The 27,682-nt window shown below is 44.0% G+C and overlaps 1 protein-coding gene across 2 annotated transcripts in view; it reads right to left on the bottom strand.

Annotated features, from left to right (window-relative positions):
• Positions 1-27,682, bottom strand: part of LOC138766222 (fibronectin type-III domain-containing protein 3A-like) — a 76,208-nt gene that overhangs the window by 2,040 nt on the left and 46,486 nt on the right. The window contains exons 3-24 of one of the 2 annotated variants that reach the window (XM_069943641.1): positions 24,727-24,817; positions 24,249-24,325; positions 23,130-23,355; positions 22,068-22,340; positions 18,921-18,979; positions 16,773-16,930; positions 15,784-15,843; positions 14,385-14,523; positions 14,247-14,300; positions 12,746-12,867; positions 11,986-12,160; positions 11,239-11,325; positions 10,668-10,806; positions 10,510-10,578; positions 9,007-9,125; positions 8,422-8,527; positions 7,322-7,497; positions 4,895-5,008; positions 2,542-2,691; positions 2,180-2,463; positions 623-835; positions 111-277 (exon numbers count right to left, since the gene is read on the bottom strand). In XM_069943641.1, coding sequence (XP_069799742.1) covers positions 111-277; positions 623-835; positions 2,180-2,463; positions 2,542-2,691; positions 4,895-5,008; positions 7,322-7,497; positions 8,422-8,527; positions 9,007-9,125; positions 10,510-10,578; positions 10,668-10,806; positions 11,239-11,325; positions 11,986-12,160; positions 12,746-12,867; positions 14,247-14,300; positions 14,385-14,523; positions 15,784-15,843; positions 16,773-16,930; positions 18,921-18,979; positions 22,068-22,340; positions 23,130-23,355; positions 24,249-24,325; positions 24,727-24,817 — 3,058 coding nt within the window. The remainder of the gene's footprint in view (positions 1-110; positions 278-622; positions 836-2,179; positions 2,464-2,541; positions 2,692-4,894; positions 5,009-7,321; positions 7,498-8,421; positions 8,528-9,006; positions 9,126-10,509; positions 10,579-10,667; positions 10,807-11,238; positions 11,326-11,985; positions 12,161-12,745; positions 12,868-14,246; positions 14,301-14,384; positions 14,524-15,783; positions 15,844-16,772; positions 16,931-18,920; positions 18,980-22,067; positions 22,341-23,129; positions 23,356-24,248; positions 24,326-24,726; positions 24,818-27,682) is intronic. The other variant, XM_069943642.1, reaches the window with a different exon arrangement.

The raw sequence follows: 27,682 nt of genomic DNA, 5'->3' as shown, positions 1-27,682 counted from the left end.
GGTTTGCTCATATCTAGTGTTCTCCTACAATGATGGATCAGCCAAAAAGACAACATAGATGTGAACCTACACTGTGCAGTTCAGCGGGCAGTGCCCTCGCTACTACCCACCTTTCAATGCAGCTGGCAGAGATTTGGTTGTAGCAAAACTGTAGACTTCAGAAAATGGCCCTTCCCCTGCGTCGTTGTACGCCTGGATTCTGAAGTTGTACGTTGTTGATTCGTTCAATCGTTGCACCTTATACGTATGACATGGTCCATTGTAGATTGTAAGAAACCTGTACCAGAAACAAGCAAAAATAAATAAATAAATGAATGAACTCCTCCATTCTTGCCACCTTACAGACTATTGGACGTATTGCCGGAGAACCCATTCTCTGCGGACCTGGCCTGTTCTACTGCCATGTGGACTTTCTACCGCTGGGACCGAAAGGCACAAATCCAGCAAACTGCAACTAATGAGCAAACAGGACGGGATCTTTCCAACATTAATTCTCCATTAAATGAGATTATGTTGCCACCTGGTACCTGTTAAACAGTAACCGCAACCAGGTATAAAACTAATGGAGGCCTGAGGGAGGAGGGGAAGGATGAAGGACACATTAATCTCATGTCATGCTCACCTGCTGAGCTTATCTTCCATCTGGAGGTTGTACAGCGATGTTTCTGTGGCTAAAGCTTTACTTGTCCCATCCCCCCATTTTAACTTAAGGCTCTGGTGACTGAAGACCACACATTCCAGATGTGGAGGATTGGGTGGAGGCGGCTTGGTTTTGGCTTTGATAGATGGACTAAAAGGACCTGCTCCTAAGCTGTTTATGGCCTGAATTCGTATCCTAGAGGGAAAAAAAAGCATATTCTATTCAATTCTTCTATAAATGGCATCACAGACATATTAACATTAACATGAAACATGTTGTATGCACTCATAACAGAGATTCATTTGTTGTTAAATGGGCACTGTCACTTTAAAAAACTTTAGAGGGGAAGTCTGTGTGTTCAGGTCCTGACCAGTGTTGAGCAGAGAGGTCAAACTGTTCGAGTTCGGCAGCGTTCTTCAAACTTGAACGCTCTGCATTTGACTCCCTCCGGCTGCAGAAGTTTGATGCAGCCCAGAGTGTCCTGAACATGGAGTCTATGGCTGTATCAGTGGTTTCCAAGACTCCCTAAGGCAGCATCCAACTTCTACAGATGCCAGGAGTCAAATGCAGAGGGTTCAGGTTCGGAGACTGTTGCCAAACCCAAAACAGCTTGGCTAGTTATAGTCCTAATACTAGTCCTGACCGACCAATCTAGAAATTGGCCACGATTTAAACACTCAGACCCCAGCCGATCAAATCTTTTGACCTGTCTCTAACATTTCCAAAGTTTTTTAAACTAGTACCCTGTTTCCCTAAAAATAAGACAGTGTCTTCTATCAATTTTTGCTCCCAAAGATGAGCTAGGTTTTATTTTCAGAGGGTGTCGTATTTTTCCATGAAGAATAATTCTTATTTATGGTTGAAAAACCAAAACAAAATAACAACAACAAACAAACAAAAAAAGGAACATTTATTATATACTGTACAGTCTGGAGACTCGAATGATCTCCCACAGCAGTTTCTGGACCACTTGTACAGCAGGGACAGAATTGCAGCTTCCAGCCACCAGGGGGAACTCAACACAGCACACTTGTACAGCACAGCAGGGACAGTGTACTGTATGGCGGCAGGCAACGGGATATAAGCAGACTGTGTGCAGCACTACGTCTGGTGGTAGGGGACAACGGGCCTCTCAATGCCTTGCTTGCACATTTATAAGTGACAGCCGAAGGGAACATTGGGGTTGTCAGGAAGTGACAGCAGTCATATCCTACATGCAGCTGCTCTGCAACGGACGGTGAAGGTAGAAGACAAAGTCGGCGGGCTAAAAAGAGCCCAGTTGCATGGCCTGGTGCTCTGTTCGGCAGGCATGCTTCCAAACAAGGGGTGGGGGGGGGGGGGGGGGCTTTGTATTTAGCAATTTAGCAAAACCTCTACCTGGTCTTATTTTCAGGGAAACAGGGTAATATCTTTGAGGCTGCATTTCTATATAAACCACATATTACACAGCTTAGTGTCATGGTGGATTGTGCTGAATGAGAAACTTTTCTAAACTCTCTGTCTGTCTGTCTATGTATATATGTCATCACAGCATTGTACCTGTAAGTGCGGTCAGGGATCAGATTTGTAAGGACACAGCTAGTGGCAGAGTCTACTGTAATCTGCTGCTTCTCCCCATACTCTATGGTGTACCCAGTGATCTCTGCCCCGTTGCAGCATGGCTCCTTCCACTGAAGAGCAAGGCACTCTGACGGTGAAGATAAAGGAGTTTCCAGGAGCTCTTCATCCACAGCCTGCAGTATGGTTACCGCTGCGGGTACAGAGGCTGGCGTGGTGATGGCTGCAGTGTCTCCGAACATCCCAGAGCCGGCAATATTTACTGCCTGCAAAGGAAAGCAAACTGGGTCATGTCTGCAAATACAACTTCTTTTACAATTCATACACCAGATGAGCGTACATACCTGAACTCTACAGAAATACGTAGTCGCGGGCGTAAGCCCCTTGATCTCATAGCTGGAGGATGAGCCTGTATAGATGACCTGCATGCATCCTTCCACCCTGCCCCACTCTAAGCGATACTCTGTGATTTCTGCTCCATTACATCCAGGAACCTGAAAACAGATGACTATATTTATTGTCTATCAAAGAGCAAACAGGAAAAGGACTATAAAAAGATCCGAATGGCGATCAAAGGAACCAAACAAAAATCAGGCCTCTGAAATGGTAGAGACAACCAGAGATAAACAGGGCCTGGGATCAATTTAACCAAAGCTATGAGTAGCCTGTGGGCACAGGAGCAGCCGGCAGACCCCCACATACAGCATTAGCAGATGGTTTTATCTCACATGGCTGCCAGGCATCGGCCCACCGGTGGGATCTGCCCACTGCATCCTCCTAGATTTACTGCAGGCTTCTCTGTTCCCAGGAGACGGCCCAGAAACCGAGACAAAGTGCATTCTGCAAACCACTTCCATAAGCGTGGTCACGAGTTTGCTGCCTCCAAGTGCTGAGCAAGAAGTCGGCTGGAAGCTTACTCACACCACAGGAAAGCATGAGAGCTGCTCTATGTAAATATCACGGCACGAGAAGGGCACCCTCCACATGAGAAGATAAAAACCTGATAGGACTGATAAAAACTACAATTCCCATCATGCCTGGCCAGCCAAAGCCTTAGCTTTGGCTGTCCAGGCATGATAGGAATTGTAGTTTTGCAACAGCTGGAGGGCTGAAGGTTCCCCCTCTCTGCAATACGGCTTCCCTGACTGTTACGGACACTGTGTAACAACACTTAAAGGGGTATTCCAATAGGAGATAAGAGGGGCTCCTCTGATCCTTAGAACGTAACTGTCCCTGGAAGGAACAAAGAGCGCTGTGCATGTGTAACCACTACTCTATTGATTATCTATCTATGGGACTGCCGAATATTCCCAAAATCTTCAACGGCCGTACAGTGAATGAACGGCTATGTGCTATGGAACAGGGTTCAGGACTGCCATTATCATTCACTATGATGCCCAGAGCTCCCAAATAGTTTAAATCTCGGCACTGCTGTACAGTTCCATCTTTGGAATTGTGGACCGTGCACGGAATGTGTGAACGAACCCCTAAATTTTCCTCTATCGTGATAGGGGCACATTCATCACTGCTCCATATAGCTCTAGATGTTACTACCGTGTTTTCCGACGTATAAGACAACTTTTTAACCCCTAAAATTCTTCTTAGAAGTCGGGGGTCGTCTTATACGCCAGGTATGGTCGCCCAATATGGTGGGGGAGTTCAAAAATGGCCGCATCCCCACCGTATGGGGTGTATGGTGACCACTACAAAAAACAAAACAAAAAAAAAAAAAACAGTTAACGCACATGGGGTACCCGAAGCCTCTGTCATTCTTCCGAAGCTCTTCTGGCAGCCAAATGTCTCCGAACTTCACTGAGACACTCGGCTGCTTGGGAAAGCTTCAGGGTTCCCTGATGCAGTCAGTATACGTCACACTGCCTGTGCCGGGAACGGGACAGGAGGCGCGTGGAGGCCGGGAACGGGCCCCAGGTGAGTTAACGCTTTGTTTTTTTAAATTTAGCTGCACTGCGGTCAGGCAGGGGTTAACATTTTCCGGCGTATAAGGCAAATCCCTGACAATCTTCCTGAAAGTCAGGGGTCGTCTTATACGACGGAAAATACGGTAATCCTCCTTGAAAAGATCCAGCTAGTGACTGGAGTCTTATAAGCTCCGTTAGCGCAACTTTGTGTTTCAAAGCTTTTTTATGAGTCAGATATAGGGCTGTTGTGCCAAGGTGGCACTGGAAAGGCAATGATCTTTAACTGTTGCAAAACTACCACCACCTCCCTCTGCCGCGTCATAACTGTGCTCAGCCACGATTGGCTGAGCATAATGTGCTGAGCCAATCGCGGCTGAGCACAGTTATGACGCAGCAGAGTGGGGCCGGCACGAGGGACGGCAGGAGCAGGTCGGCCGGCCTCCCGAAGATTACATCAATGTCAGAAGAAATGTGGACGGGGGTCGACACGAATCAGGTATGTATAATGCACTACACTTCCGGGTACAAGGGCGGGGGTCGGGGAACACGGGGAAGGGGGCCATTCACATACATAACATACATTACAAAGTTGTATAACTTTGTAATGTGTGTTATTTTGTGAATTATTTCTTAGCGCCGCACTACCCCTTAAAGTAAAGCGACATGATTCCTCATCCACCCTATTGGAATCTACTAGTATACATACAGTACAATGTAAAAGATTATCTAGCACTTACTCAGAACTGAACAAACAGCACTAAGTGTCTCCCTTACTCACCTCCCAGGTTGCTAGCACACAGTTTGCGCTCTTACATATTAACAGTGGTATTTTGCATCTTTCAGGAGGGCCGGGTGCCGTGCAGAACTCGGATACTTCTGAATAAGGTCCACACTAGACAAGGAGATTAGAAAAAAATACTTATTGCAAATGACCTATAATACAATACATTTAGTTGCTTTCTACTCAGTTCCTTTTATTTGCAATATGTATATGATATATACTATACAGGGCCTGGGCCCGATTGGTTTAGGACAGGAATATGGATTACTTGTAAGGTGTGTGACCCGAGGCCTTCCAGCTGTTACAAAACTACAACTCCCATCATGCCTGGACAGTCCAAGCTTTGACTCTCCAGGCATGATGGGAAGTGTATTTCTCCAACAGCTGGAGGGCGGCAGGTTTTATACTGTATCTGCTCTGCTCCTAATCCTTCATATTAATGTTCCATTTAAAGGAGTACTCCAGCGAAACTAATTATATATAAATATATATATATATATATATATATATATATATATATATATATATATATATATATATATATATATATACACACACACACACATATATATACACTCACCGGCCACTTTATTAGGTACACCTGTCCAACTGCACGTTACCACTTAATTTCTAATCAGCCAATCACATGGCGGCAACTCAGTGCATTTAGGCATGTAGACATGGTCAAGACAATCTCCTGCAGTTCAAACCGAGCATCAGTATGGGGAAGAAAGGTGATTTGAGGGCCTTTGAACGTGGCATGGTTGTTGGTGTCAGAAGGGCTGGTCTGAGTATTTCAGAAACTGCTGATCTACTGGAATTTTCACGCACAACCATCTCTAGGGTTTACAGAGAATGGGCCGAAAAAGAAAAAACATCCAGTGAGCGGCAGTTCTGTGGGCGGAAATGCCTTGTTGATGCCAGAGGTCAGAGGAGGATGGGCAGACTGGTTCGAGCTGATAGAAAGGCAACAGTGACTCAAATAGCCAATGGTTACAACCAAGGTAGGCAGAAGAGCATCTCTGAACGCACAGTACGTCCAACTTTGAGGCAGATGGGCTACAGCAGCAGAAGACCACACCGGGTGCCACTCCTTTCAGCCAAGAACAGGAAACTGAGGCTACAATTTGCACAAGCTCATCGAAATTGGACAGTAGAAGATTGGAAAAACGTTGCCTGGTCTGATGAGTCTCGATTTCTGCTGCGACATTCGGATGGTAGGGTCAGAATTTGGTGTCAACAACATGAAAGCATGGATCCATCCTGCCTTGTATCAACGGTTCAGGCTGGTGGTGGTGGTGTCATGGTGTGGGGAATATTTTATTGGCACTCTTTGGGCCCCTTGGTACCAATTGAGCATCGTTGCAACGCCACAGCATACCTGAGCCTACCCATGTCCATCCCTTTATGACCACAATGTACCCAACATCTGATGGCTACTTTCAGCAGGATAATGCGCCATGTCATAAAGCTAGAATCATCTCAGACTGGTTTCTTGAACATGACAATGAGTTCACTGTACTCAAATGGCCTCCACAGTCACCAGATCTCAATCCAATAGAGCATCTCTGGGATGTGGTGGAACGGGAGATTCTCATCATGGATGTGCAGCCGACAAGTCTGCGGCAACTGTGTGATGCCATCATGTCAATATGGACCCAAATCTCTGAGAAATGCTTCCAGCACCTTGTTGTATCTATGCCACGAAGAATTGAGGCAGTTCTGAAGGCAAAAGGGGGTCCAACCCGTTACTAGCATGGTGTACCTAATAAAGTGGCTGGTGAGTGTGTGTATGTATGTATGTATGTATGTATGTATGTATGTATGTATGTATATATATATATATATATATATATATATATATATATATATATATTATATATATACATACACACATACATTTAAACACACACACATACATTTATATATATTTATTTATTTTAAATGAACCAGCGAATTTACTTTTATGTGAAAAATTGCAGTCTTCCAGTACTTATCAGCTGCTGTATGTCCTGCAGGAAGTGGTGTATTCTTTCTAGTCTGACACAGTGCTCTCTGCTGCCACCTCTGTCCATGTCAGGAACTGTCCAGAGCAGGAGAGGTTTTCTATGAAGATTTCTTACTACTCTGGACAGTTCCTGACATGGACAGAGGTAGCAGCAGAGAGCACTGTGTCAGACTGGAAAGAATACACCACCACAGGACATACAGCAACTGATAAGTACTGGAAGACTGTAGATTTTTAAATAGAAGTAAATAACAAATCTATAGAACTGTCTGACACCAGTTCATTTTAAAAAATCGCTGGAGTAACACTTTAATGGCTTGGAATCCATAGACTTCTCTCTTTTCTATCAGTACATTCTGCACCATCAGCTATGTGTGAATGTAGCCTAGTGATGCCCTGCACAATAAGCCACGTACCCCAGCTTTATTGGAAGCCCTAATCCAGAAGCAGTAGGTCTGGCCAGGCAGCAGATTGCTCACGGTACATTCCAGGTCAGGACCTTGATAGACAGGACCTCGATCTTCTTGCTCGGATTTCGCCATCTCTACTGTGTACGATGTTACTGCAGAGCCGCCATCTACACCCGGAGCATCTACAAACAAAGCAACAACAACAGTCCTGTAAGACATATCAGTATAGTGTCCCTGTTACAATCACACCGCGACCAATCAAAACTTTTACATGTCTGAATGTGAAAAGTTTTAAGGGACTTCAATGCATTAAAGGCGTTATCCAGAATAAGAGAAACACAGCATTTTTTTCTATTCCAGAAACAGCGCCAGCCCTAGTTGTCTGTGGTAATACAGCTTTGTTCCAGTCACTTTAATGGAACTAAGCTGCAATATCCCACACAAACTGAGGACAAAGGTGGTGCTGTTTCTGAAAGAAAGTAGCTTTGGAAAACCCCTTACAGAAAGAAAAAAATCTTTTTAAATGTTTACCTGGCACATTGTTCGAATCGAATAGATGCAGCAAGTTTATATCCTGACATCATACATTGCTGTGACCTTTATATCGTCTCATCGTATAATTTAACTGTATATTGTACTGTAAACACTTGTGTATTTTCAATGCAAAACACACAAACAAATGAGCAAAAGTCTGAACACGGCCTAACAGTAACCAGATGTAATCCAATGTATAAGGAAAAGTTAACTAAAGACAGTTATAGCATGAGAAGTCAGACGTCACTGGCCTCTCTTCTCTCAGCACAGACTGCACGCTGACAAACCTGCCATATAACCGCCAACTTATAATGCTTGTGCTTTAAAGGAATTATCCAGGCTAAGAAAAACATGGCAGCTTTCTACCAGAAACAGCACCACTCCTGTCCTCAGTTTAGCTGTAGTACTGCAGCATAATTCCATTGCTGAATGTGCAATACCACACACAACCTGAGGACAGGGGTGGCGTGTTTTTTTTTAATTTATTTATTTATTTTTTTAAAGTTGTGTTTTTTTTTCCTAATCCTTGATCACCTCTATAATGTCACCTACTCTTTATAGATGAAACGTACCCCACTGCAGGTTCAGCTCCTTGGATTTGGCTTTTCCAGCTAAACGTGGGGGGTGGCAGGGACCTGGAGGAACAATGCCTGTCTGCACTGTTAATACATCAGAAACCTAAATGGGGAAGAAAATAAGCATTACTAAATATTCAGAATATCTCTTAAAGGGCTTGTCTATGATCACAGACAGAAGTCCAGAAACCCTGCTGATAGCGACAGCCTGTATCTGATATTGCAGCGCAGTCCCATTCACTTTAATAGGATCGTGCTGCAATACCAAACACATCTCTGCTTAGCTACACAGAAATGCTATAGTCATAAAGCCAGACTGTCATCTCATAGCTGGGAAAATACACATATAGGGGGAGATTTATCAAACATGGTGTAAAGTGAAACTGGCCCAGTTGCCCCTAGCAACCAATCAGATTCCCCCTTTCATTCCTCACAGACTTTTTGGAAAATGAAAGGTGGAATCTGATTGGTTACTAGGGGCAACTGAGCCAGTTTCTCTATACACCATGTTTGATAAATCTCCCCGATGGGATATTCCCTCTTCCTTATGGGTATTTGATGCACTAATCAAACTCCACTTACCTGACTGGATCCCACTACGTTGGCACAATACACCCTGAACCTATAGGAAGTACCAGGCTTGAGATGATCGCACACGTGTTCTTTACATGATCCGCTGTACACAGTCTCCCATTTACTCCCTGTAAGAGAAGAAGAGACTATTCAGCTTTGTAACATATCCCTACCACATTAGCTATACATTCACTTATCTATGTTCACACCCAAAAACACACCTGTTTTACAAGGAGAATGGGCCTCATTTTTTCACGTGTCTTTTCTTACTTTTTATGCACTTTTTTGTTTTGGTGTTTTATAAAAAAAAATCTGGCACATTTTTAAAGGGGTTATCCAGACTTAGAAAAAACATGGCTGAACTGTAAAACCGTACACAACCTGAGGACAGGGGGTGGTGCTGGTTTCATGCAAGAAATGCACCAAAAACAGTGCAAAATACTTGACTTCCTCTGGGTATGATGGGAGTTGTATGTCTGCAATAAGTTAAAGGGGTACTACAGGCAGGACCCTTTTTTTTTTTTTTAAATACATACCCGGGGACAGGTCATCTGAAAATAATAAAGTGCAATTACCTTCCTGGCTCCAGCGGTGGCGCCACGAACCGGCCGTGGAATAGAGACAACGATCAGCCGATGATCGTGTCATTGGCTGATCGTTTATTTAGGTTCACACCTAAAATCATCGGGCACCGACTGAGCATCGCTACATGGATGCGTGGCGGGCGACCGAGGATTTCACAAGCACCATGCTTTACCTAAGCATGTTGCAGGTCTTCTCCTGCGCTCCTTCTTCCTCCCAGTCCCGCACACAGCAGCAGCTTCGGAGCAGCCTGTCTTAGCTGACAGACCGCTCAGCCAATCACTTGGCAGGACCACCGCGGCCAGTGATTGGCTAAACAGTCTGTCAGCTCTGACAGGCTGCACCGAAACTACTGCTGCTGCGCGGGGGATCGGGAGGAAGAAGGTGCACAGGAGAAGATCTGCAACATGCTTAGGTAAAGTATGGTGTTTAAACAAGGGCTGCAAGGACATCGGTAACAAGGGCTGCAAGGACATCGGTAACAATGTCCCTGCAGCCCTCGCTTAACAATTATCGGCCAGTGTAATAGGCCCAGTAAATGAGCGCTGATCTAGGAGATCGGTGCTCGTTTACATTATTGATCAGGCCGCCATCGGCCCGTGGAATAGGACCCTTACATATCGTCCAGGCTTAGAAAAACATGGCATCCAGAAACAGCTTCACTCTTGCCCTCAGTTTGGGTTTTTGCGGCTCAGTTCCACTGAAGAGCATAGAGCTGTATTGTAATACCACACACAACCTGAGAACAGGGGTGGTGCTGTTCTAGCAAGAGATTATTTTTTTTTTTTTAACCCTTGAGAACCCCTTTAACTACATGTTTTTGGAGCACAATGGAGATGGAAGAAAATCCACCCTAGCCCAGTACGTTGGAGAGTTTCAAGCCTGTGGCTTCAGTACATATATACATTAACAAAGTTCTGATTCACTCACCATTGATATTTTCTGCCATTTCAAGGAAGTATTTAAGAACTTCAGAACCTCCATTGTCTTTCGGGGAATCTGCAATGAAATATAATTATTAGAATAACATAAAAACAAACAAAAAGGTATAAAAAAAAAGTGCGAAAAATCTAATGATTCAGACTTACCCCACATGACCTTTACGCTGTGTGCATGGATTTTGCCCTTTGCACTTGGCTTACATGGGGGTCCAGGTTTATCAGGGGACGTAGTGTACTCTACGATATCGCTCGGACTACTTCTGCCTTCACTGTTTACTGCAAAGACCTGCAAGGCAAAGAGTCTCATAAAACAGGGAATAGACGAAAATTATTTTTCTGTTCACTAAATTGTCCGCACCACCTACGTGCCTGACTTTTCGGAGGTCTGAATTATCTACATTTTATATAGTTCCCATATAGGGGGAGATTTATCAAATATGGTGTAAAGTGAAACTGGCTCAGTTGCCCCTAGCAACCAATCAGATTCCACCTTTCATTCCTCACAGACTCTTTGGAAAATGAAAGGTGGAATCTGATTGGTTGCTAGGGGCAACTGAGCCAGTTTCACTTTACACCATGTTTGATAAATCTCCCACATATTCCACATATTGTGGACTCCCCTTTAAGAGTGTACAAAAAAACATAAAAATACAATACAAACCAGACCAACAAAAGAAATTTCCTTCTGCAATGACACACATTAAATAGAGCGGCATACCCTAAACTTGTATGAAGTATTCCTTCTCAGGTTTCTTAAAGTGCATGTGAGGTCTTCACTGTTCTGCTTAGGTTTGAAACCATAACCCTAAGAAAAAGAATAGAAAAAAAGATGGCGTGAGATGTCTTTTATCTTGTATCTAACACTGGTTTTCAAACCAAAACCGCCACATGTGCAATGAGTGAGATACTCAACAAATAACTGGACACTGTCACGTTAAAATTTTCCCATTCATGATAAGTTAATTAATAAGTGTGTATATGAGGAATAGCACTAATCCTGGCCATCATATAACTCTTATATAGCATTTTCGCTGGTTTGCAGGGTCCATCTCTAATTATCAGGTGTCCCTGTGTTAGACTCTGTGCAGACTCTCTGCTGTCATGTCTCCCATGTACTGTACACACATAAAAAGGAGATTCTGTAAAACCTGTGTCTCTGCATCAAATGCTCAGAAGCAGCAGCAGCACAGAGGACATTACAGAGCAGTGGAAGCTGTGAATCCATTAGGGTGAAATTTAACACTCACTACAAGCTCCTGCAGCTCCCCCTCCATAGACCTCTATGGGCAGCTGTAACCTGATACTTTAGTGAGTTGAAGAAGGGGAAGGAGAGGTGTTTAAGGAAAGGAGCCTGATAGGTGGAGAAGGAAAATTTTTCTCTAATGAAATATATTACAAAGCTTCTTACATTTGCTCGCCCTATTGAACGTGTAATGACCATTTAATTCAAAGACGTGCAACTCACCGAGCCTTCCTCTTCCATTTCCAGGATATAAGTTAGTGTTTCATCTGAGGGCATTTCATTGGGTGGACTCCATTCTAAACAGAGCCAGTTAATACCAGCCTGCCTAAGCCTTGGCGGTGAGGGGGCAGGCGGTACGCTCCCTGCTGTGTAGTATATCACTGTATCACTGAAACCACTGAAAAAAGGAAAAAATTATAATACACTATCTGCAATGGGTCCCACATCAAACAGACTACAAGCACTAAATTATGTCCCTAAACACATAGTGGGAGATTTATCAAACATGGTGTAAAGTGAAACTGGCTCAGATGCCCTTAGCAACCAATCAGATTCCACCTTTCATTTTCTAAAGCGTCTGTGAGCAATGAAAGGTGGAATCTGATTGGTTGCTAGGGGCAACTGAGCCAGTTTCACTTTACACCATGTTTAACTAATCTCCCCCATAATATACACTACATACAGAGGCTATATATAATATTACAGGAGTGAAATAACAGTATAAATGTCAGAATTCTTAGGCTATGCTCCTGTATTGTTATTCCATTGGATATAGAAGGCGAACTTAGAGGGTTAACTCTAAGCAAACAGGCCCAATATAAGAGTGCAGGGAAGGAGAGCAAGTAAAGCAGTAAAATAAAGCATTACACAGTGTTTTGTCTCTCCGCTCTCAGCAGGGCTTATAAAACGCATTTCTTGTATAAAAGAACAGCACAGGATGCACTTAAGAGCCGGCGAGACATCAGCGTGCACTCGCTCTTACCTCATTCCAATGTCATTTTTGGCTGCTATTCTAAAGGCATACTTTGTGGATGGAGACAGCTTGGTTAACTTATATTGCTTAAGGTGACCGAAGTAGCATTCTGTAAAGGGTCCGTGTTTCCCCTGAAGAAGAAGAACTAATGTTACAGATGCTTCACATTAAGATATCTGAAAAAACAATAGCTTTTCTTTATTCATAGGTTTTCCCTATGTGAGTGCAATAACATTCATAAGGATTTCCTTAAAGGGGCACTCCAGCAAAAAAAACAAAAAAAAAACCCCATCTTTCAAATCAACTGGTGTGATAAAGATATTTAGATTTGTAATTTATTCTCAAGTATTCCAGTATGTATCAGCTGCCATATGTCCTGCAGGAAGTGATATATTCTTTCCAGTCTGACACAGTGCTCTCTGCTGCCACCTCTATCTGTGACAGGAACTGTCCAGAGCAGGAGAGGTTTTCTATGGGGATCTGCTACTGCTTTGGACAGAGGTGGCAGCAGAGAGCACTGTGTCAGACTGGAAAGAATGAACCACTTCCTGCAGGACATACAGCAGCTGATAAGTACTGGAAGACTGGAGATTTTTTTTAAATAGAAATAAATTATGAATCTGTATAACTTTCTTAAACCAGTCAAATAATAATAATAATAATAATAATAATAATAATAATTCCGTAGTACCCCCTTAATCCTAGCTGAAATGCCCTGTACTCCCTGCACATATAATCCCTGATAACATAGATATCCAATAGTCTAAGATACATAAAATATTATAAGCTTGGGTACGTTTAACAGTATGTAGCAATTCTGGGTGATCAAAGGCAGATGATGTTCCCTCCTCTAACATGACTGACAAGTTACCGTTTCCTGTTCCTGCTGCGCAACAGCTCTGGAGCACAAACTCCTGCTCTAATAAGTAAAATACTATGAAAAGCATATACAAGTTTTATTATTTAGACAGAGGGGTTTTCTTTACTGGTCTTAAAGGGATTATCCAGCATTAGAAAAACTACCAATGTCCAATGGATCGTAGCTGAACGGAGCAGAAGCGCACATGTCCGACAGCGACTCCATTTAACCAAGAGGGGTGTGGGACTCCTTTTCCAGAGATCGGTAGGGTGACCCCCCCCCACCAACTACACTTTCATTTCCTACCTTCTGTTTTGTGGAAAAAGCCCTTTAAAGGGGTTATCCAGCCCTACAAAAACATGGCAACTTTCTTCCAGAGACAGCACCACTCTTGTCTCCAACTTGGGTGGGGTTTTTCTGCTCAGTTCCATTGAAGTGAATGGAGCTTAATTGCAAACCGCACCTGAACTAGAGACAAGAGTCGTGATGTCTCTGAAAGAAAGTGGCCATGTTTTTGTAGCACTGGATAATCCCTTTAAGGATACAACAATGGGTCTCCAAAGACCCTGTGTAATATAGGATTCAGCATAGAATAACCTATGACCTAGACCCAGAAAGATGGTAGGTAACATTAAACACACGGTCAAGTACCTCATCCCATTCCAGAAGGTAGCCGTTGATTTTGGATCCATTATCATTAGATGACTAAAAGAAAGAACAGAGAATATATATTACAAAACGATCAATGTGTAACCTACAGGATACCGGAGAGGACCGCGGTATACAGACCTTCCACTGCAGGTTCAGGCAGTTCCGACTCCTATTGGTGAGTTTCGGCGGCGCTGGTGAATCCGGCTCACAGCTTTCCGTAGTAAAACTCACTAATTCAGAGATGGCTCCCTCTAGGGGTGGACACGTGGCAGTAACTCTGGAGGATGGAAAAGATTATCATTATTATCAGTCCTATTCGAGAACCCGAGGATTTAGAGAACATAGCAAGCAAATTAATGATCCCCAAAAATGTCAGAAATTAAATAAAAAACTGAATAAAAAATATACACACACACACACACACACACTGTATATATATATATATATTTTTTTATAATAGTAATACAGTGGTACCTTGGTTTGAGAGCAACTTGGACTGAGAGCGTTTTGCAAGAAGAGCTCACAGTTTTTCAAAATTATAACTTGGTTTAAGAGCTCCCTGTACTGGGTTGGAGGGGGAGTGGGAGAGGGGCATTGTCTGCATATTGGGGTCTACAGCACTGTACTTTGACCCAGGAAGTCTCCATCACCTTCCAAATCATAGCACATCCACTTCAGGCTGGGGCTTGCATCAGGGGACAGGACTGTGGAAGTAATCTCTCCACATATGTAACCCCTCTATATGCCGACATATGCCCTGCTTATTCCTTCAGGCTCTCTGCAGTCTCTGTCCACCCTTGTGTTTCCCATCCTCTCCATTCCTGTTATAATGCGCCTGCACTTACACTCAGCTATACACACTGCTGCTATAATGTGCTTGCACTTACACTCAGCTATACACACTGCTACTATAATGAGCCTGCACTTACCCTTAGTTATACACACTGCTGCTATAATCTGCCTGCACTTACACTCAGCCATTCACACTGATGTATAGGAAAGTTTGTCACTATCCTACTGCACAGCTATGTGATCTTCACTTCCTGATTGACCCATGCTGAGCGCACCTCTTCCCTATTGCTGTCATGTGACCACACAGACCTCTGACAGCAGCCCTGTTTCTCTATTCTAGCCTGTTGTACTACATTACTGCATAATAGGAATCTGCAGTTCCATCCTGTATCTACAAACTGCTGCTGTATTTCCAGGTTTATGCATTTACTATACATTATACTCCACATGCTGATTGCTATACTGTACAGTAACCTAAAATATGACATTCAGCTGTTTTTGAATATTTGTTTCATGTTATTCAGAATAAAAAAATCATTATTTTTGGGGTGTGGAACAAATTTTCTGCATTTCAATGATTCCTTATGGGAAAATTTGCTTTGGTTTAAGAGTAGATTTGGCTTACAAGCACAGTCCCGGAATGTAATCCAATGCACCGCTTTAATAATAAAAAAAAATTATAATATAAAAAATTAAGGCTAGCTCCATAGATGATATGAGACAGTCCTAGTCGCACTGCACATACCGTACGTGGTAGTCTGTAGCTGGTCGCAGGTCGGTGAGCGTGCACGTTGTAGCGTCTCCTCTGAAAGAAACAAACGCATGCTTATGGTTAGGGCAAGACCGTTATTTAAAGGGACGTTCCAACCATGTAAAGTGACATCTAATACTACTATTTGACCTCTAGGATCCCCCCACCTAGGATCTCAGAGGAGGGTTCTCAGAGGAGGAAAAGAATTTAAATGAGAACGCAAGCGAATATTTTTATTACAGTATTGTATTGCCCCCCAAAAGTTATACAAATCACCAATATACACTTATTACGGGAAATGCACATAAAGTGCTTTTTTCCCTGCACTTACTACTGCATCAAGGCTTCACTTCCTGGATAACATGGTGATGTCACTTCCTGGATAACATGGTGATGTCACTTCCTGGATAACATGGTGATGTCACTTCCTGGATAACATGGTGATGTCACTTCCTGGATAACATGGTGATGTCACTTCCTGGATAACATGGTGATGTCACTTCCTGGATAACATGGTGGTGATGTCACTTCCTGAATAACATGGTGATGTCACTTCCTGAATAACATAGTGATGTCACAACCCGACTCCCAGAGCTGTGCGGGCTGTGGCTGCTGGAGAGGATGATGGCAGGGGGACACTGAGGGACACAGGGCACTGGAGGGACACTGAGCATCCCTCTGCCATCATCCTCTCCAGCAGCCACAGCCCGCACAGCTATGGGAGTCGGGTTGTGACATCACCATGTTATCCAGGAAGTGACATCACCATGTTATCCAGGAAGTGAAGCCTTAAAGCAGTATAAGTGCAGAAAAAAGCACTTTATAAGCATTTCCCGTAATAAGTGTATATTGGTGATTTGTACAACTTTTGGGGCAATACAATACTTTAATAAAAAATTTTTGTTGGACTTCTGGATGCACAGCAGGCAGCAAACCTATTACTTCCCATAATCCCCCATTCTCAAGGATGAGTGACTACTCACGAGTAAGCAGGCTTGAACTTTCCATTTTTGCCACTGTTGGACACGGTCACCTCATACATGAAGGCCCCTGTTAAATGGCTTGTGGGACTCTCACGGTTCTGGGAGGTGATTTGCACGCTCCAGGACAACACAGCAGACCTTGCCTCCAAGTTGGTAACCTATATAAAAAGGATTTCACGGAACACATTAGGCATGTCAAGTGAAATAGTCCCACAGGGATCAGTACATATAACGTTTCCTTGGTGTGGCCCTTATTGGGTGTATAGATACACCCAGGCGATAGAACAGGGATAATAAACCTTGGCTCTCCAGCTGTTACAAAACTACAACTCCCATCATGCCTGGACAGTCAAAGCTAAAGCTTTGGCTGTCCAGGCATGATGGGAGTTGTAGTTTTGCAACAGCTGGAGATCTAAGGTTTCCTACCACTTCGATAGAACATCAAAATGTTCTAGAAATAGAAGGTTCCGGTATAGTGAATTCTCTGCAGCTTTTAGTTCTTCTTAGACTGCACACAAAATGTAAGCTAAGGAATGGCGGCTACATTAGAGCGAGAGAAACCCCGATGAGAATGAAAGAGTCATTATTCAGGAAGTGTCAGTCAAGTATGCATTGTTAATGAAGTGATGTCATGTGATTAGAATGAACTATGTGTCCTCGATTACCCTCATATCATACAAAGAGGAAGGCGGCCCCCCCCTCGCTGGGTCAGATTGCAGAGCATATAAAGCCGCAACATACCCAGGAGCGAGCCACGCTCAATACCCAGGGATGTACTCAGCACTGTGCACACACCATCCCCCTGTAAGAGGGGAATATACAATGTATATGGGGGATGTACTCAGCACTGTGCACACACCATCCCCCTGTAAGAGGGGAATATACACTGTATATGGGGGATGTACTCAGCACTGTGCACACACCATCCCCCTGTAAGAGGGGGATATACAATGTATATGGGGGATGTACTCAGCACTGTACACAAACTATCCCCTGTAAGAGGGGAATATACACTGTATATGGGGGATGTACTCAGCACTGTGCACACACCATCCCCCTGTAAGAGGGGGATATACAATGTATACGGGGGGATGTACTCAGCACTTTGCACAAACCATCCCCCTGTAAGAGGGGAATATACACTGTATATGGGGGATGTACTCAGCACTGTACACAAACTATCCCCTGTAAGAGGGGAATATACACTGTATATGGGGGATGTACTCAGCACTGTACACAAACTATCCCCTGTAAGAGGGGAATATACACTGTATATGGGGGATGTACTCAGCACTGTGCACAAACTATCCCCTGTAAGAGGGGAATATACACTGTATATGGGGGATGTACTCAGCACTGTGCACAAACCATCCCCCTGTAAGAGGGGAATATACACTGTATATGGGGGATGTACTCAGCACTGTGCACACACCATCCCCCTGTAAGAGGGGGATATACAATGTACATGGTGGGATGTACTCAGCACTGTACACAAACTATCCCCTGTAAGAGGGGAATATACACTGTATATGGGGGATGTACTCAGCACTGTACACAAACCATCCCCCTGTAAGAGGGGAATATACACTGTATATGGGGGATGTACTCAGCACTGTGCACAAACCATCCCCCTGTAAGAGGGGGATATACAATGTATACGGTGGGATGTACTCAGCACTGTGCACAAATCCACCTGAACGCTCTGCATTTGATTACCGGTGGCTGCAGAAGTTGAAAGCAGCCCTAGGGAGCCTTGGAAAACACGGATACAGCCTATGACTGCATCCAACTTCTACAGCCACCCATTACCAAATGCATAGCGCTGGGGTGTGGACGAACCCCCGGCGTGCTTGAGGTTCGCTTATCACTAGTCACATGACAATGTATGCAAATGAGGAGTTATAGAACCACATCTGTCTATGGATGGGACTTGCACAGGAATGCCAGGATTCAATGCTCTTTCACTGTGTTAGAAGTCGCCCACCACCTAAGCGTACGTTCACCCCGGTTAACCCTTCACATATACAGATAGTGATCTATGTGACGCATGCTTCTATTTATACCAGAGGAACAGAGCACATTCCGCTATTGTAGAAATCCTTAGATGGGCCGCGCCAAGTACCTGCATACAGATTACGGTATACTTACAACCGGCTTGGCCATGCTGGGACTTAAATCTTGTAGCTTTTTCGGTTCTGCTTCTCCATCTAACAAAGGGAGAGAAAAAAAAAAGTGAAAATCTGCTGTAAGCCCCCCCTCCCCGCACGCACGGTAGGCCCACCAGCCAAAAATTGTTCTCTAGGTTTATTTTTATCTAAAGCTTTTAAGAAAAACGCCAACTGGTATTGATTTGAGAGTCAGGGGAGCCGCACACGGCACAGATGTTAGCCTGTAATCTGTGGGGAGCTGGGACTGGCATACTCCGTCAGTACACCATCTGAGAATAGGAATGATGCAAGCAACAGGGTATTGCACAACCTGGAGAATTATTCATCCGGAAAATCCTATTCCACACTTCCTCCTGGGCCGCTGCAATGGCCGGACCAGTGTCCTGTTGCATATCCTGGATTAGCGTTGCCAAGTGTTCTGCATTAAAATGTCATTCGCCAGTTTACAGGACGCAAACAAGTACAGGTCATGTTTATAGGCAATAAAGGCTCATTTTTATTCTAGATAAGAATACAATATGGCTGCCATGACCATTCTCAGCTTGTCTACCCACACTTAAAGGGGTATTCCACTTAAACATAACTTTTGATATGTTCCTGCCCATGGTGAGACTAACAATTCATTCCATACTCGTTATTATCTATTTAGTCTCCTTCCCTCTGTTCTGAGCTGTTGCTTTCTCCTGAAGACACAAAAATGCTAAGAGGGTTATTCTGAAGTCAAGTTTCTGATTAACCCGCTGTGATTAACCCTCCCAGTATTACAAAAGAAGCTACAATGTTGCAGATAAAGCCTGTCAGGGACTTGTTTACATCAGCTGTCTCAGAAGGGAGGGGGGAGGGAGGAAGGGGGGGCAGAGAGAAAGGCTCACACACAGTTTTTTGTGTCTTCAGCCAAAAGCAGCAGTTCAGAATTGGGGGAAGGAGACTGAATAGATAATAAGTATGGAAGGAATTGTTAGTCTCACCATGGGCAGCAACATATCAAAAGTTATGTTTGAATGGAATACCCCTTTAAATGGAACCTGTTACACTGAACATTCCATCCTATCTTTAGATTCAGTAAAACAAATAATTTACTCATTTAAAACTTTACTCACACTGGGCTTAGGTGTCAAAGGGGCGGTCCTAATCAGTGATTGACAACTAAGGCTGAGGATCACTTATTGGGATGGCCTACTATTTTCTATCAACTGGGTATTCAAAAGATTTTCAAATAAATGATGATTCTTATTACAGAGATCAGCATCAAGTGCATGGGGTAAGCAGGACTAAGCTGCACGCTTAAATGACGAGAGGGCGACAAGAAACACTACACTTTTATTCACGTTTGAAAAATCTCCTCCATGGTATTTCCGTCAGTCTTTTTTTTCCAACCAAAACCAGGAGTGGAACTGACAGGGAGAAACTATAAAAATGTAGTCCAGTTTCTGTGTTTTCAACCTACTCCTGCTTTTGGTTGGCTCAGCTGCAGGGAGGGTGTTTATAGACGTGTCCATATGGATGGGATCCATACAAAGATCTCCTTGGAACATATCCTGCGCTCAAGGATGATGGATTCTCATCTTAATCTCCCATCTGTTTGTAATTTAATCTAAAAAATAGACCATTCCAGGAATATTTTTAATCTGCTGTCAACAGACATGATGTCTTCCCACCCAATTATTTACATCCACCCCACTGCTAACAAAACCACATGGGGACCAAGCAATGCAGCCAACAGCGGCAGGGAAGGTGATAGCAAAGTAACAGTCCCCATAGAAGTCCCATGTGTAGGTCCGTTCAGGTGTTAATGGGAAGTCACTAGAGATGACTCAGCATTTGATTACATTGGATGTAGCCCTGGGGAGTCCTGGAAAACATGGATACAGCCTATGGCCTGAGGCTGTATCCGTATTTTCCAGGCATACTTAGGGCTGCATCCAACTTCTTCAGCCACCAGTAATCAGATGCCGCACAATTAGGTTTGTATGAACCCGAGCATGCTTGAGATTCAATCATCTCTACAAGTTACCTCTGCATCTAAACTTGGCCACTTGACTTAGTAGAAGTAATGAAACTGCCCCATGAAGATACCATATTTTACATGCTCCAACTTACAGCAAATGTACCAATTCTCTTACACTACCTTACAGGCGCAGGGAGTCAGGTTCATTTTGCAAAACGACACCTGGTTCTGTGTACTTCGGCGACCCAGCGCCCGCAGAGTAACGGTATCCCCTCCCTCGGTGACGCAACTTGATTGTAATCAAGTCTGGACGCCTCACCGAGTGGGCCCATCTCCAATGCATACAGCAGGCTGAAGTGCACATGAAGAAACAAGTGCTGATTGCCTGAATCGTGCGGCGTTTTGGAAAATGTACCGCACTACTGTGATATATTCGTTTGTGCCGACCAGGCAGTGTAAAAAAATAAATAAATGAAAATCAGTAAGTGAATTGGTATATTTGCTTTGGGGAGAAAAAGCACAGCTACTTTCATGCAAAAACAGCACTACCCCTGTCCTCAGGTTGTGTGTGGTATTACAAATCAGTTCCATTCACTTCAATGGTACAGAGCTGCAAACCCCCCAGCATCAAACTGAGGACAAGAGAGGTGCCGTTCAGTCCTCAAAAAGTGGCCATGTTTGCGTAAACACGGAAATCCTTAAATAGGTTATGCCGAAAAAGCAAAATACAGCAGCTTTCTTGCAGGAAAAGTGCCACTCTAGTCCTTAGTTTGGGTGTGGTATTGCAGCTCCGTTCCACTAAAGTCAATGGAGCTAAGTTGCAATACTACACCCAAGGAGTGGCGCTGTTCTTAGGAAAAATTCTGCTTCTCCCTTCCTGGATAAGCCCATTAGATATGTGTTGGCTGAAATAGCCAATTTCAGCAGGACCTGCTGACCACCTAATGTGCAAAGAGAAGACGGCAGATTGGTTGATCAGATACATTGGATTTCGACTGCCTCATAAGCCAAAATGTTTGGGCTGAACTCACATAATCCAAATGTGGCCCTATAACCGCTACAAGTCCCAACCATGGGCTATGAGACCTTTGGTCAGGATGGGACTTGCAGCGGTAATACAGCCATATTAATAAGATCACGTGGCCCCTGTAAAGTGATTAGACAGCGACCCTGACCTACCTCCAGCTTCACACTCTGCAGGCGGACTACCCCGTATCCTAGCTGCTTGCTTGAGTTTAATAGGCCCCCCTGTGAGGTGCTTGGTGTATCCATTCTGCATGTGTGAATTGGCGGCAATGTGAGCTTTGTGCGGGGAGGAGGGCGGGCTGTGCAGCTTGTTGTTGTTGTGGGTGCTGATCTGACGGTCTTTTAACTTTTTCCGGAGTTGCTCTTGCACTTTCATGCTTCTCTCGTCTCTCTGTGGAAAGTTCATCCTCCCGTGCGACCGCAGCTCTGAAGCGGCAAAAGAAAGTGGACGATCAAAACCGCAACCATAAAACTCGCCAATAAAAGACAACCCAACGTCAGTAGCGTCGTAAAATAAAACGCTTTTTTTTTCGCCTCCTTTTATTGCCCCAAGGAACGGTCATGATTTGGACTATTCTCATTTTACTGGAAAGCGCGGGCGAGTTTTATTTCACAATCCTGTCACAAGCTAAAAGGAACTACATGGAGATGTCTAGGATATTTGCTGCTCACTCACTTGTGAGCACTACTGTTCACCAGGCTCAGCTCTGAGAAGACACTGAACCTGCAGGGAATGCTGGGAGATTTCCCCAAATATAGATGCTATTCAACAGAGGATTGGGCATGTTAAATACAACATGGCTGATGCTACATTTCAAAAAGCAGATAGTGCTCAGTAAGAGATATCTGGCAGAGGCTTATTCCTCTCTCTCTCTGCTGAGAACAGATGTGCACTTTGCCGATCTGAGGATGGACGGATGAATAGATAGATAGACTATCACAACCCGGCAGGAACTACCCGCTCAGCCAATCAGCTATGGAAGAGATGTCCCCGCCTAAGTCTCTGACTGGCTGAGCGGGCATTTCTGAGCCGGGTCGTGAAGTCACAATCGTGGAGACTGGTAGGGGACCATGAGCAGTGGCACGAAGATAGGTAAGTATCCTTTGATTGTTATGTCCCCACTAGCTCCTGTCCTCTGTGGGTTATTTTTTTTACATTTCCCCAGAGTACCCCTTTAAGTGTATCACAAGTTCATAAAATAGAAAAACCCATACCTTGTTCCTGGAAAATGTGAGGTGGGGGAGGTGGATGCATAAACTGAGGAGGCAACTCTCCTGTGCCAGGCACTGGTGGGTAGACGTGATGAGGGGGGTGAGGGAGTAGGGCGGGGTGATGGTGCATAAAATGGGTTACGTGAGGGGGCGGGGGGTGCATTGACGGGTGGAACTCTGTTGAATGAGGCAAGACCAACACTTTGCGCACTCCATTTTCTTCCACGACCTGTAAGGATATAAAGGATATAAAGTCAGTTCTCACTGCTGGGTAATGTTATGGTTCTGTGCTGCACTGACATGCGGGCCCTTTAAAACCTAGCATGCTGCCCAAAGTGATGACAAGTTCCCTTTAAGGGTAGTAAGAAGAAAAAAAAAAAAAAAAATTTAAGTGACCAGCACCTATACTACCTCCAGATTCGGAGAGATGACTGTATGCTGTACAATAGGAAGCTTGTCAATATTAATACTGGGAAAGCACATTCCAGTAACTGTTCCCCTTTAAGAACACCTCCATATTGTGAAGATTACTAAATCTCATCTCAGCGTTTCCTCCTCAGCCCAAGTGAGTATGACGAACAAGAACTTGGCTTTTATGCCAAAAGTCTTTGCAAAGTTCCCGTCAGGGAAGATAAAGAGAAGGATTGAGTCAGTGACCGTAATACGTATCACAGAGCTACAAGAAGGCCTTGACAGATGATAAGTTATTGGCCTTTACACAACTCCTCCTGCACATCGTCTAGTAGGTACAGACGATAGAGCCTTTACTTTACAGGAACTCGGGAAGATAGTAGAGGCCTCATAGACAGCCTATGCTGCTGCTGTCCATAGGGGCCATGCTGCTGTCCCCACTGAAGTGAACAAAATGAGTTGCAGTAACTTAACACTGCCACTACACAGTGTACGGCGCTGTCTGCCCTTGACTCATTTCTCTGAATATGCCCATGCCACAGCTCTGAGAGACAACTGACCAGAATGGGTGGCAGGTGTCGAGCCCCCACTGATCAGATAGTGATGGCCTATCTTCAGCCATGAATAAAAGTACTGAACGTAATAGATTTTTTAAAATAAACTTCACAAACATTATTTTCTTTAACATATTTTTAAACAGAATTTTTATACCTGAGACACATAACCAGGCGGCACAAATATAGGAGGCATGGACCCATTTGGCGACATCATGGGAACATGTGCTGGACCTATATGAGGAAATAAAAAAAAAATAATAATAAATTAAAAAAAAAAGTTACAATATAATTTATTATGGTTCACCAAATTGTGATCTCTCATGGAAACCACTGGTTTAGTGCAAATGCCCTTCTGGCCCCGATCTCAGTTACCTGAACAGCTCCTGCTTTATAGTTAAAAAAAAAAAAAAAATTTTGTACAGCTGGTTTTATGAAGAAAACCATGGGTGGTTAAATGACCCCGCTATACAGCTCAGTATCCGATAATACACGGCACTGCTGTGATAACCCAGCCTGCACTTACAGGAAGCTCGGGTGTATCAGGCCTTGTGGTCGCTCTATAGACGACGTCTTATTCAGAGGGGAAACCCCAGGACAGACTGGAGAATGTGAGGGGCAGATGCTCTGCTTACCTTGGATACACTGGAAGTGTCCATCTTCTGTGCGGATGGTGAAGGTCTCCCCGGGGTTCACTTGCACTACGATCACCTGCAAGTACAGAGGCTGTTTGGAAGAGTTCGGGTTTTACCAGTGTCAATAATACAGGTGACTTTAAAGGTACAAATACTTTAAAGGGAAACGATCAGCAGGTTAAAGCATCTTATCTGCGGATATTTCCCTATAGAGCATGGGGCACCAAGGATAAAAGTAAAGTTCTTACTGTAATCCTCAGCACTGTTTTGGGGAACTTTATAGTATTTTGGATATGTAAATGAGGTGGCATGGCGCAATGGGGGGGGGCGGGGTTAAAACCTCTGTGCACTAATCCGCCCCTTCTAATGAATACTGGGGCTGCGCTAAGCAGTAATGAACGCTGTAGTGACGTCAGTGCAAAGCAACACCCCAATATTATTTAGAAGGGGAGGGGGGTAAATCGGTGCTCCAAGGATGGTGGTCCCCCCTAATTTACATATCTTATAAACTTCAAAGTTGATTAAAAAAAAAAACAGTGCTGAGGATCAAGATAAGAAAAATGCCTTCATCTTCAGTGCCCTATGCGCTATAGGGACATATCAACAAGTTAGATGCTTTTAACCTGACGATGGTTTCCCTTTAAGGGATTTACAGAAGAAAAAAAAAAAAACAAACTGCAATGCACTCGTCCATTGGTTGTCTCTAGTACTGCAGCTAAGTTCTTTAGAAGTTGATCGGGTTGGGCTGCAATACCACAAACAACCTGTTGGCAGGAGTGCTACAGTTTATTAAAGTTGAACTTTAAAGCAGCCGCCACGTTTTTCTAATTGTACTGAGAAAATCAACACAGGGAAAGAAGACCTGGCCAATAGGGTGCTAACAATAGTTTACCAAAAAAAAAGTCACACCCAGTTTCCTTGTTCCATTGTTTAAGGTCCCTATGGTAAATTTCTGGACCTTTTTGCTGGACCTTGCCATAGATTATTCGTTTTAGCTATGAAAAGTGAACAGTGACCAATGTTACTAATAAGGGGATAAGCAGACCGCGCCAATATAGTAAGAACCTTTAGCAAATTCTGAGAAGAACTCCTAAAATCTTATGGTGTGAGGTGAATTAAAGTTCGGCGAAAAATTTTATTAAAGTATTGTATTGTCCCCCAAAAGTTATACAAATCCCCAATATACACTTATTACGGGAAATGCCCATAAAGTTCTTTTTTTCCCTGCACTTACAACTGCATAAAGGCTTCACTTCCTGGATAACATGGTTAACATGGTGATGTCACTTCCTGGATAACATGGTGATGTCACTTCCTGGATCACATGGTGATGTCACTTCCTGGATCACATGGTGATGTCACTTCCTGGATCACATGGTGATGTCACTTCCTGGATCACATGGTGATGTCACTTACTGGATCAAATGGTGATGTCACTTACTGGATCAAATGGTGATGTCACTTCCTGGATCAAATGGTGATGTCACTTACTGGATCAAATGGTGATGTCACTTACTGGATCAAATGGTGATGTCACTTACTGGATCAAATGGTGATGTCAACTTACTGGATCAAATGGTAATGTCATGACCCGACTCCGAGGGCTGTGCGTTCTGTGGCTGCTGGAGAGGATGATGACAGAGGGATGCTCAGTGTCCCTCCAGTGCCCTGTGTCCCTCAGTGTCCCCCTGCCATCATCCTCTCCAGCAGCCACAGCCTGCACAGCTCTGGGAGTCGGGTTGTGACATCAGCATGTTATTCAGGTCGTGACATCACCACGTTATCCAGGAAGTGACATCACCATGTTATCCAGGAAGTGAAGCCTTGATGCAGTAGTAAGTGCAGGGGAAAAAAGCACTTTATGTGCATTTCCCATAGTAGGTCTATATTGGTAATTTGTATAACTTTTGGGGGGCAATACAATACTTTAATAAAAATTTTCGCCAGACTTTTTTAAGTCAAGGACCTTATCAAACTATGTCAAAGAGAAACAGGTGTAAAGTGCCCACACCAACCAATCAGAGCCCAGCTTTAATTTAACTACAGCTAAAAGCTGCGCTGTGATTGGTTGCTGTGGGCAGATTACACCAGTTTCTGTTTCACACAGTTTGATAAATCCTGTCCTAACATTCCATCACATTGCAAACCAGGTACACAAAGATATATTGGTGACTGATCTTGCCGTAACACTTTTGTGTGGTGCCAAGAAAACATCTGAATCATTTGAAGTGATTTAAAAGATCAAAGAAGCGACCGAGTACCAAGTGACGGATAAGCGCCGGCCCCGGTATCATGGTCTGCTAGTCTGATTGAAAGAATGTAAACCAGGAGCTCGCCAGACAGCACACGGCCCTGTACATCATCATATCTACCGGGGACCGTGCCAGGAGACCCGACTGCTACGCATATATCACCGGTACCATGCTACACTCCTACTAGAACGGCATGGACTCATCTTTTTAGGATACGGACACATCTCCCCCTGGCCTATGACAAATACAAAAAGGCAAACCATGCAATACAAAGGGGTAGAAGGGTCATACAACAAGAGGATAACAGTATCAAGGCGTCAATGGAGCCAAGGTTAATCCGGACTCAAAATAGTGTCAGGTGAACCACTTATGGCCATGCAATACCCATAAAATCAGGCCCCCTCCTCCAGGCGGTGCTGCCCTGCTCTGTGAGGAGTCTGTTCATAAGATGGCCGACATGGAGGAGCAAGTGACACTGGGAGGCGGGGCAAGGTCACATGCTTCCACATGTCGGCCATCTTATGGACAGACTTACCACAGAGCAGGTCAGCCCAGCCAGGAGGAGAGGAGTCTGATTTTAGCTATGAGGTACACAGGAAGCTGCTGTCAGTAAGAAATGTGAAAACACTTACCTATACTACACACAAAACAATTTTACTATAAAAGTGGCCAACCCCTTTAAGTTGCCATATGTCATTGTGCCA

The sequence above is a fragment of the Dendropsophus ebraccatus genome, chromosome 10 (genome assembly GCF_027789765.1).
Source record: "Dendropsophus ebraccatus isolate aDenEbr1 chromosome 10, aDenEbr1.pat, whole genome shotgun sequence".
NCBI classification, from domain to species: Eukaryota; Metazoa; Chordata; class Amphibia; order Anura; family Hylidae; genus Dendropsophus; species Dendropsophus ebraccatus.
Note: the sequence above shows the minus strand (reverse complement) of the source record. Positions and strands in the feature narration are given on the sequence as shown.